The 11102-nt window shown below is 46.3% G+C and overlaps 1 protein-coding gene across 1 annotated transcript; it reads right to left on the bottom strand.

Moving 5' to 3' along the window:
* Window positions 1-2012: 2012 nt before the first annotated feature.
* Window positions 2013-9727, bottom strand: mtx1a (metaxin 1a). The gene is made up of 8 exons (XM_057833310.1): window positions 9471-9727; window positions 8994-9063; window positions 8833-8912; window positions 4895-4987; window positions 4642-4824; window positions 2832-2908; window positions 2630-2775; window positions 2013-2537 (listed from the first exon to the last, which is right to left on the bottom strand). Exons 1-8 carry the CDS (start codon window positions 9549-9551, stop codon window positions 2338-2340), a joined length of 930 nt encoding a protein of 309 aa, XP_057689293.1. The 5' UTR covers window positions 9552-9727; the 3' UTR covers window positions 2013-2337.
* Between the last annotated feature and the right edge of the window lie 1375 nt (window positions 9728-11102).

Genomic DNA, 11102 nt, shown 5'->3' with positions numbered 1-11102 from the left:
TTGTATTGAATCACTTCCTGCTGATTTAGGGCCATTCCTGGGTCACCTCCTGTTATATTGAATCACCTCCTATTGATTTTGGGTCACTTCCTGTTGATTTTGTGCCATTCCAGGGTCACTGTTTATTTTGGGAATATGCTGAGGGGGGACGGGGAAGTGTCATAACCCCCCCCCCCCCCCCCCCCCCCACCGGTGGCCGAAAATATCATTAAATGTAATTGACTTCCCTATATATGAATTTAAAATCAAGACTCTGTCGGTAAAATGTCTATAAAAGTTGTAAAGCAATGAAGCAAACAACAAAAATGAATGAAATGAACGAAAAAATGTTTTTTTATAATGGGTCAAAATTATTTTTCAAACACATCATGTGATTAGCACCTTAGAGACGGCCATGCAGCCGTGATGCCAGTACAGTGCCTTGCAAAAGTATTCGGCCCCCTTGAATCTTGCAACCTTTCGCCACATTTCAGGCTTCAAACATAAAGATATGAAATTTAATTTTTTTGTCAAGAATCAAGAACAAGTGGGACACAATCGTGAAGTGGAACAACATTTATTGGATAATTTCAACTTTTTTAACAAATAAAAAACTGAAAAGTGGGGCGTGCAATATTATTCGGCCCCTTTACTTTCAGTGCAGCAAACTCACTCCAGAAGTTCAGTGACGATCTCTGAATGATCCAATGTTGTCCTAAATGACCGATGATGAGAAATAGAATCCACCTGTGTGTAATCAAGTCTCCGTATAAATGCACCTGCTCTGTGATAGTCTCAGGGTTCTGTTTAAAGTGCAGAGAGCATTATGAAAACCAAGGAACACACCAGGCAGGTCCGAGATACTGTTGTGGAGAAGTTTAAAGCCGGATTTGGATACAAAAAGATTTCCCAAGCTTTAAACATCTCAAGGAGCACTGTGCAAGCCATCGTATTGAAACGGAAGGAGCATCAGACCACTGCAAATCTACCAAGACCCGGCCGTCCTTCCAAACTTTCTTCTCAAACAAGGAGAAAACTGATCAGAGATGCAGCCAAGAGGCCCACGATCACTCTGGATGAACTGCAGAGATCTACAGCTGAGGTGGGAGAGTCTGTCCATAGGACAACAATCAGTCGTACACTGCACAAATCTGGCCTTTATGGAAGAGTGGCAAGAAGAAAGCCATTTCTCAAAGATATCCATAAAAAGTGTTGTTTAAAGTTTGCCACAAGCCACCTGGGAGACACACCAAACATGTGGAAGAAGGTCCTCTGGTCAGATGAAACCAAAATTGAACTTTTTGGCCACAATGCAAAACGATATGTTTGGCGTAAAAGCAACACAGCTCATCACCCTGAACACACCATCCCCACTGTCAAACATGGTGGTGGCAGCATCATGGTTTGGGCCTGCTTTTCTTCAGCAGGGACAGGGAAGATGGTTAAAATTGACGGGAAGATGGATGCAGCCAAATACAGGAACATTCTGAAAGAAAACCTGTTGGTATCTGCACAAGACCTGAGACCGGGACGGAGATTTATCTTCCAACAGGACAATGATCCAAAACATAAAGCCAAATCTACAATGGAATGGTTCAAAAATAAACGTATCCAGGTGTTAGAATGGCCAAGTTAAAGTCCAGACCTGAATCCAATCGAGAATCTATGGAAAGAGCTGAAGACTGCTGTTCACAAACACTCTCCATCCAACCTCACTGAGCTCGAGCTGTTTTGCAAGGAAGAATGGGCAAGAATGTCAGTCTCTCCATGTGCAAAACTGATAGAAACATACCCCAAGCGACTTGCAGCTGTAATAGGAGCAAAAGGTGGCGCTACAAAGTATTAACGCAAGGGGGCCGAATAACATTGCACGCCCCACTTTTCAGTTTGTTAAAAAAGTTTAAATTATCCAATACATTTTGTTCCACTTCACGATTGTGTCCCACTTGTTGTTGACAAAAAATTCAAACTTTATATCTTTGTTTGAAGCCTGAAATGTGGCGAAAGGTTGCAAGGTTCAAGGGGGCCAAATACTTTTGCAAGGCACTGTATGTACGAGCACGGGCTAAGCTACTATCCGAGCATATACTTTGTAAGTTAATTTCATGGCTGGTACTGCATTTCGGGGTCATCGACATGCCCCCCCACCGCAAAAGTCAAACTCTGTCAGACTTTTTTCCTTCCATTGAAAATGGAAGATTTTTACTGTCATATTTTGGCAAAAACTACATACAACATTTGTACGCCTTGATTTCCTGATTTTTTTTAATGTGTACATGATGTGAATCGGATAAAAAAATGAAGACAAGATAGGAGATTTTGACCCACAAAGGAAAGGAGGAAACCAACGCAAAACGGTTAGTCTTCGTCATCGTCGTTGTCGCGGCGCCGCCGTCGCTCCGGCGCCGCTCCGTGGCGGACGGACAACAGGCCGGTGAGCGCGGCGTAGGACAGCATGGCGGCCAGCGCCACCAGCGCCGACAGGACCTGCTTGCCGTGCCGCTCGGGGGCCAGTTCGCCGGTCTCGGCGGGACGGACGTCTCCGGTCCCGCCATTTTCTGCCCGCCCGAAGACAAAAAAAAAAATAACACAAACAAGACAAATTGGTCAGCGAGCAGAAGCCGCGCGGCGGCCATCGACGGCGGCTTACGGGGGAAGTAAATCAGCAGAATGTTGGAGCAGAAGGCGTGCAGGTTGTCCAAAGACTTGAGGTGGCGCTGCAGCTTGCCGCCGGGCAGTTTGCACTTGAGGATGGGCGCCAGCCAGCCGAACACCACCGCGTCTAACGACGAGGGCCTGCGCGAAGGCCAAAGGTCACCCGCGGCCGAACGCTCGCTCGGGGTCGCACTTACGAGTCGCCGAAGAAGAACTTTTGCTTTCCCAGTCGTTGGGAGAGCAGGTCCATGCAGTCGGTCGCCTCGCCGTACAACTGAAACATCGTACGCCCACAAGTGACAAACTCATTTAGATTCATGACAGACACGTGAAGACCTTTCGTCGCCCCTACCAAAATGTGGCGGCCATGTTAGTAGGGGCAACGTTCCCATTCAAGTCAATGCATCGACCAGTCATCACTAGCTTCAAATGCATCAGACGCCAAATGACAAAATCATTTCAATATACAGCTGACCAATGATTGGAAGCCACATGATTGGCACCGGAAGATAAGCGTCGCTACGAGGCGGTGCGCGAGCTCGGCGGGAAAGTAGAAAATACATACAGTGGGGCAAATAAGTATTTAGTCAACCACTAATTGTGCATGTTCTTCTACTTGAAAATATTAGAGAGGCCTGTAATTGTCAACATGGGTAAACCTCAACCATGAGAGACAGAATGTGGAAAAAAAAAAACAACAACAGAAAATCACATTGTTTGATTTTTAAAGAATTGATTAGCAAATCCTGGTGGAAAATAAGTATTGGGTCAATACCAAAAGTTCATCTCAATACTTTGTTATGTACCCTTTGTTGGCAATAACGGAGGCCAAACGTTTTCTGTAACTCTTCACAAGCTTTTCACACACTGTTGCTGGTATTTTGGCCCATTCCTCCATGCAGATCTCCTCTAGAGCAGTGATGTTTTGGGGCCGTCGTTGGGCAAAACGGACTTTCAACTCTCTCCACAGATTTTCTATGGGGTTGAGATCTGGAGACTGGCTAGGCCACTCCAGGACCTTGAAATGCTTCATACGAAGCCACTCCTTTGTTGCCCTGGCTGCGTGTTTGGGATCACTGTCATGCTGAAAGACCCAGCCACGTCTCATCTTCAACGCCCTTGCTGACGGAAGGAGATTTTCACTCCAAATCTCTCGATACATGGCCCCATTCATTCTTTCCTTTACACAGATCAGTCATCCTGGTCCCCTTGCAGAAAACCAGCCCCAAAGCATGATGTTTCCACCCCCATGCTTCACAGTGGGTATGGTGTTCTTCGGATGCAATTCAGTATTCTTTCTCCTCCAAACATGAGAACCTTTGTTTTATACCAAAAAGTTCTATTTTGGTTTCATCTGACCATAACACATTCTCCCAGTCCTCTTCTGGATCATCCAAATGCTCTCTAGTGAACCGCAGACAGGCTTGGACGTGTGCTTTCTTCAGCAGGGGGACACGTCTGGCGGTGCAGGATTTCAGTCCCTGGCGGCGCATTGTGTTACTGATAGTAGCCTTTGTTACTGTGGTCCCAGCTCTCTATAGGTCATTCACTAGGTCCCCCTGCGTGGTTCTGGGATTTTGGCTCACTGTTCTTGTTATCATTTTGACGCCACGGGCTGAGATCTTGCACGGAGCCCCAGATCGAGGGAGATTATCAGTGGTCTTGTATGTCTTCCGTTTTCTAATAATTGCTCCCACAGTTGATTTCTTTACACCAAGCGAAGAGTGAAGAGTTACAGAAAACGTTTGGCCTCCGTAATTGCCAACAAAGGGTACATAACACAGTATTGAGATGAACTTTTGGTATTGACCAAATACTTATTTTCCACCATGATTTGCAAATAAATTATTTAAATCAAACAATGTGATTTTCTGGGGTTTTTTTCCACTTGCTGTCTCTCATGGTTGAGGTTTACCCATGTTGACAATTATAGGCCTCTCTAATCTTTTCAAGTAGGAGAACTTGCACAATTGGTGGTTGACTAAATACTTATTTGTCCCACTGTACCTCCTTCTCCAGCTCCTCGCTGGCCTCCAGGCTGGCGTCGCCCCGCAGCAGGCGCAGTTTGTCCAGCTGGTGTCGCTGCATTCGCCCCGGCAGGAACAGGCTGAAGGGGAAACACGTGCGCTCGGCGTACCAGCGCCGGGTCACCTCCACGAAATTCTTGGGCTCCACCCACAGAGCGTAAATCTAGCATCGCGGGGGGAAAAAATCAGCGGCGGCGCTCATCTTCCCGACGCGGACGGCGCTCCCCACTCACCACGGCGGGCGTGAGCTTCTGTTGGACCAGGGCGACGAAAGCCAAGCTGTCCGCGGCCTCGTCGGCCGACAGGTCATAGTCCGCATTGTACTTCTGGAAAAAGACACGCCAGATGTGTTGAACTGCTACCATTTTTTGGGGGGCCTGTAGTATACCGATGCCACGTCTTTTGAAAAAAAAAAAAAAGTGGGACATTTTTATAGTAGTACTAAAGGACAGACATTGCTCAACTCATTGACGCCGCTACATGTCCAATCCATTCAAAGTAAGCGGTCCAATGTGTTCATTCGCTGCCACCCTTCCGCTTCAAATGGATTGGACATCTACTAGTGATACACTTGTTCAAACTCACAGAAGAAAAATGAGAAAAGCTTGCATCGTCCCTACCGAAATGGCCTCAGGGTGGCCATCTTGCTTGGGGCGCAACACAGCGTTGACATCGAAATGATGCATAACTCGCTCATTTCAATAAAAAGACACTTTTATCAAGGTCAAAGTATTTACTATATATGCAGCGGCACGCAGCGCTATACGTCTAATCCATTCGAAGCGGGAGGGCCGGCGAACGAACGAACGAACGGATGCCCTTCCACTTGAAAACGACTTGTGATAAACTCATTTCAACCGAAAGCAGAAGAACGAGTGGATACCGCACGATCCTCTCGGGACAAGCGCTCCTTTTCTTACGGCGGTGTGCGTCGCTGGCGGCCATCTTGGGTAGGGCGACCGACCGGCAGTTGGAAACGAGATCCCCGAGAGTAGTTTTTTCCCCTTTCCTTGTTATGGGACGGATCGACGTCGACGGTTTCGTTTAGACGAGCGAGCCGACGCGTGTTACGGGCCCCGCGGCGCGCCAGGTAATGTCTTCCAGATGCGGCGGGAGGAGGAGCGCGAGCGACGCGTGATGAGGAAAATGTGGGTCAGAAGATGGAAAGGCAGGAAAATCTTAGCAGATGTCTGGCTTCACGCTGAAAAAAAGCCTTTTTGAGAAGACACCTCAGTGCTTAACTCTTTAGCTGCCACAAACAGGTTTCATTTCATAAATAAACTCTTCGGCTGCCAGTGACAGCAATAGATGTCCGTTTGACATTTGGGGGGGGGACAACATGTTGATGACCCCAAAATGCCGTGTCGGCAATAAAATTGATTTAACAGAATATTTATAATAAGTTGAAAAATAGTGTTTTTGTTTACCATCATTCTTGAGGGGAATTCTAAATCAGGCTGCTATAATTTTCACCAAGACTGTCATCCATTGAATATGGTACGCACGCCGGTGTCGTGCCAATGTAGTTACCCCCGTCAAAAATTGTATCACTGGGTGGAGCCACTGCACTGATTTGCTTAATTTCTGTGTTTTGGTGATGTAGTTATCTACAAGGTTTTATCTTTGTTATTTATTTTTTTTTAAACCTGTCCTGTTCAGATGTTTGACTCGGAGAATGGAAGTCTAACTGCCCAGATGGTCTGAACAGTTTCAATGTTTCACATTGAGAGTCTGACATACTCCCATTGTGATCATTCAACGTACCTTGTTTATTATGACAAAGCAGCAAACAGGAAGGGGTTATGGGGGAACAGAAGAAAAGAAACACAAGAGAAGAAATAAAAAAAGAGACACAAACTTCAACAAGAAATACATTGAACGCCTAACTACACTAACTACTAATATGTTGGTGCTATCGTCAGCTAGATGTATTTCTGGTTGACACTATGTGGGGGGCCTGTTGACCAGGGAAAGAGAGGGACGGGGTGGGGGAGTCCATAAGCTAAGTGATTGAAAGGGGTAGAGTGTACACAAATCAGCTCTGTGATCTAGAGCCCAGTAATCGTGTGAATCCCTTGTGAGTGTAAGCCCGTTGGCGACCGACCCTACGCTGCCTCATCGCCAATCCCGGCACCGGGACCCCCTAAGTGAGAAGTGCGTATCTACAAGGTTTTAAAACATGGCCCATCCATAAAAAAAAAAAAAAAAAATTCTGTCGTATAGCATATCACACGTACTGAACGTAAAAAAGGGCAATGTTTCACAGTTTTACCCGTAGGATGACCAACAACTGTTATTACTGTAATTCAAGTCCTGTATGGAGTTTTTCCAGTTTAATAAACGTCAATGTCCAAAATATATAACTGTGGTTTTTTTCTGGCTTCAATTAATTGTTTAAGTCGACATAATTCATAGCAGTGTGTGTGTGCGCTCTCCCATTGCCAGGGGATACGATTTTTGACGGGGGTAACTACATTGGCAAGACACCGGTGGTGGCTCTGTCGTACAATTAGCGTCTTTATTGCGGCAAATTGAAAGTCCGCTCACCATTTTGGCTGTGGTGTCTGGTGTTTCATGGTCCACATTTTCAATCCTTGGTTCTTGCTCAGTAGTTGTCGCCTTTGAAAGCTTAGGTTTGAAAAAAATTACGCTTATCCATCTTGCCTCTTGGGTCCTCGGCTGGTTTTGGCTAAGCAAAGCCAATGACCGTCTGAGGTGCTACTCACATGATGTGTTCGAAAAATAATTTTGACCCATTATAAAAATATCTTTTTATGTTCATTTCATTCATTTTTGTTGTTTTACCGGAAAACTCTTAATTTTAATATCATATATATAGGAAAGTCAATTATATGCAATGAAGCTTTTCGGCCACCGGGGGAGGGGGGGTTGCCCCCCCCCCTTAAACTCCGCGTATGCTTTAGGGGTGCTTCCTGTTAATTTTGGCTCATTTTGGGCTCAGTTCCTTTTTAATTTGGCACATTTATCGGTCTCTTACGTTTGGGTTAGGTTCAATTCCAGGTGAATTACTGTTGATTTTGGGCCATTTGTATGTGTGTGCCTTTCTGTTTATTTCGGATCACTTTCTGTTCATTTTGGGGCATTTTCAACTCTGGTTGTGCCGCCCAGTAGGACGAAGGTTTTTTTGGTTATTGATACATCGTAAAGGAATAGTATCTTTACGCGTATTTACTGTTTGTATTACTCTAACGTACCCATTATAAAATAAATAGCATTTAGATCATAGTTTAAGGAAAACAAGCAGAGCATATTTGTCATAGAGCAAAAGAGATGCATGAAGCCTTCTGACCACTGAAGCCCAGCGCGTGCGTCATGCAGCTGACTGAGCAAGATTGACGCTGGCTACCAGGTGATAAGCAAGACATCTACAAGCCCACGTCTCCAACACCAAATTCAGCAATAAGCTATTCAGGACATTCCAGAACAAATGGCGGGACGTCCTGTACTACCACAACACTCGATAACAAAAAGAACAAAGTTTGATAGCTCAGCGCCTCTCAGACAGTGAGGCGCGCCAAGCCTCCCACCTCATTTGCCTCATTAACCATGACCCTGCAACGGTGACGCACAAACTTGACCGCTCAAATCTGCAACAGAAGACAACCCAAACACACCCTTCTTCCTGCCCGCCCCACGAGAGCCTTCAAAAAGACAATGTTTAATTAATCATTGTCATTTTTTTCTCGGGATTCTTTTGTTCACTTGTGATATGGTGAGCCTGGAACCAGTCTGCCTCCTTGCCTGGATCTGTCGCTGTTTTGCCTTGCCCTTTGATCGCTATCGACCTGAATAAATTGTCAACTTGTGTTTTGAAGCCTTTTTCCAGCTTTCAAATAGAGTTAGTACAAGGAGTTAAGACTAAGGTGAACGTGCTGAGTTCGGCCTTTTGGCCGGTTCGTTAGTCTTTCGCCGGCCCGGGTCATTGGAGCTGCACCAGCGCGGGTCTGGCGGTTCAACTGGCGTGATTTCGGCAATGTGGCGAAAAGGTCAGATTCCTTCTATAGTATTTAAACGAGTGCCTATAAAGGGTTAAATACACTTTCCTTCCATTTTTTGTGAAGACAAATAACGTCTGTCCTGTTGTTTGTCATTACGCCCTTGATGGCGCTCACGGATATTTTGAGTGAGATTGACGATACGCGTAGCTTGCCTGTTTTCGGAGGTGAATGATGATATCAGAAGGTTGCAATAGCGCCTCCTTGTCCGCGGTCCGCATGGCGGGGAGGGAACCTGATGGCCATGGAGAGATGAGGTTAGGTGAAGTAAGTTGACGCCCCCTGCCGGCGGAGCTACGAGGAACGAGAGGCTCACCTCCCGGAGATCTCCACGGGTTGCACACCTTGCGAACTTTGAGAGGAGCGCCGGAAAACTGGGCGTACGCCTGCCAAGAGCACAAATTTACACGAACGACCGACACGTACACACAGACGCCTCCTTCGCGGGGCAGCCTGGCTGCCACTCAGAGTGACAGATAAGACAAACCAGTCGCTCTTTTTCACACATAACTTATGAGTCAATTCAGCATTTACGACGCTCAGACCAAAGGAAACGCATCGCTAACGTTGTTACTCTTTTAACGGCTTGCAGGCTATTTCGTAAATGAAAAAAAGTTCATAATCATACTATTGGATTAGCGCAAGGTTAGTTTCCCTCTGACGCACAATGGTGACGTCAGGGCCGCTTGTTTGTTACCGGGTAGCTCGCTATTACAACATAACTCAGCTAAGCTAGCGGACGAACGCCCGCCGCTAAGCAAGAAGGAAGAACGGAGAAGAAAAGACGACCGACCAGAAGCATCAAACAGTCGCTGTTGACGGACGGCAGCCCCCAGTCTCCTTCCCACACGAACAGCTCGTCGGGCGCCGCCATCTTGCTCGGCTTGCCGCCGGAAGCGCTCACGGAAGTGGCCGACAAAATAAGAGACAGGTACGGTCGACGCGTAGCAAGCAAATGTCACGCGAACGCTTGACAGAAACCGCAGTTTTGGGTCGGATCGGAGTGGCGCGCTGTTGCCTAACTCTGCCAGACTATTCTCCCTGTATTTTTCAAACACTGAGAGTATAGACCCTACCCACCGACGTCACAAAATCACGTGATCGCTGTATTGTTCCGCCCCCTTGTCCGTCATTTTGTGTCTGTATTATCAATGGTCTCAGTTGATCGAGCAATTTATAATGCATTTCATGGAAGACCCGGTGCTTTCGGATGCCGTAAACTCACTTGATGCGTTGCATAAAAGGCGTTATGTGGAAAAGCTTCAGTTTATCCATTCGCCGGATCCATATTTGATTCCTAAATCGATGTTTTTCGACCCGCTGTCTCTGCTAGCTACCCTGATATTTACAACTATCTTGTCCACACAAAATCAGCCTATTCTCACGAAAGTTTGAAAAACTTTAAGAGCTTGGAGGCTTATAAATACTTTGTTGCTGGTTGGGTGAAACAGGTCCTCGTCCACGAAAATTCGGCAGGAATCTATCTTGTGCTTGGAAAGGTGAGTTGTCAAGTCTAATGTATTTCATGTCATTTGTCAATGGAGCTAGGGCTTTTAATGTTTATATGGTTTAGCGATAGCACTCTCACTACATACATACGTGTATGTTGTCGGCGATTAGCCTAGCAATGATCTTAATTGTGGTTGTCAGCCCAAAACCCTCTAAATATATATTAAATGCATCTTACCAGATATAAAATGACTACTACATAATCTGTGGTAATCGTTTGGAGCCCAGTTTTCTCGTCGAATTGCAGCAGCCCATCTCGCTCTCTCCTCTCCGGGTCTCTCGGAATCCGGTAGAACTTCAAGTCTCTCCGTCTATCTTCTCTGTTATTGCAACCGACCGCCACACACGCCTTCACCATTTTGATTATTAATGTTAACGAGCAGAAAAACACACCGTAAATAGGAGGAATGTACGTAGCCGTAACAGGTAAACACGATGTGTTGACGGACAATTGGGCGGCACCAGTCAGGAGGGCGGAGTTGTGACGTCGCGTGGGTAGGGTCTGTAGTCTGGGAACCAGCCCATTAATTGCCTCTCAAGCAGGTACAAAATCAATCGACAAATCAGATTCGTTTATTTGCGTGACGCGTTCTAACTCTTGCGCGTCGAAAGTCGTCTCCAACACAGATGGTGAACGGGAGAGGCGAGAATATGTTTCAATCCACGGTAAAATCCGTTTTAAATGACCAAAAACACATCGACACGAGTCATTGACAAGTCTGTCTCGCGCTAGCCATGTTGAATAAACTCCGCTCTCTTCTTATGTTTACTTCCGCGCGCAAGTCCCTCGTCATTTTACTAACGTCACGTCTGCCCGTCGCTGATTGGTCCACTCCGCTGTCTGTCTGCTGTGGCTTGCTCCGCCCTGGAAATTGTATCCACGTGAATGGTGGCCAGACTCATTAGCTGGAACAGC

Source organism: Corythoichthys intestinalis, chromosome 4 (assembly GCF_030265065.1).
Source record: "Corythoichthys intestinalis isolate RoL2023-P3 chromosome 4, ASM3026506v1, whole genome shotgun sequence".
In the NCBI taxonomy this organism is placed as follows: Eukaryota; Metazoa; Chordata; class Actinopteri; order Syngnathiformes; family Syngnathidae; genus Corythoichthys; species Corythoichthys intestinalis.
This window is presented reverse-complemented; position numbering and strand designations above follow the sequence as displayed.

Excerpts from the sequence above, each read along its gene's own strand:
- mtx1a (XM_057833310.1), bottom strand. The coding sequence starts at position 9,551 with ATGGCGGCGCCCGACGAGCTGTTCGTGTGGGAAGGAGACTGGGGGCTG. Across the intron at positions 8,913-8,993 it reads CCCGTGGAGATCTCCGGGAG|GTTCCCTCCCCGCCATGCGG; the intron begins GTGAGCCTCTCG and ends CATGGCCATCAG. Across the intron at positions 4,825-4,894 it reads AGAAGCTCACGCCCGCCGTG|ATTTACGCTCTGTGGGTGGA; the intron begins GTGAGTGGGGAG and ends CCGCGATGCTAG.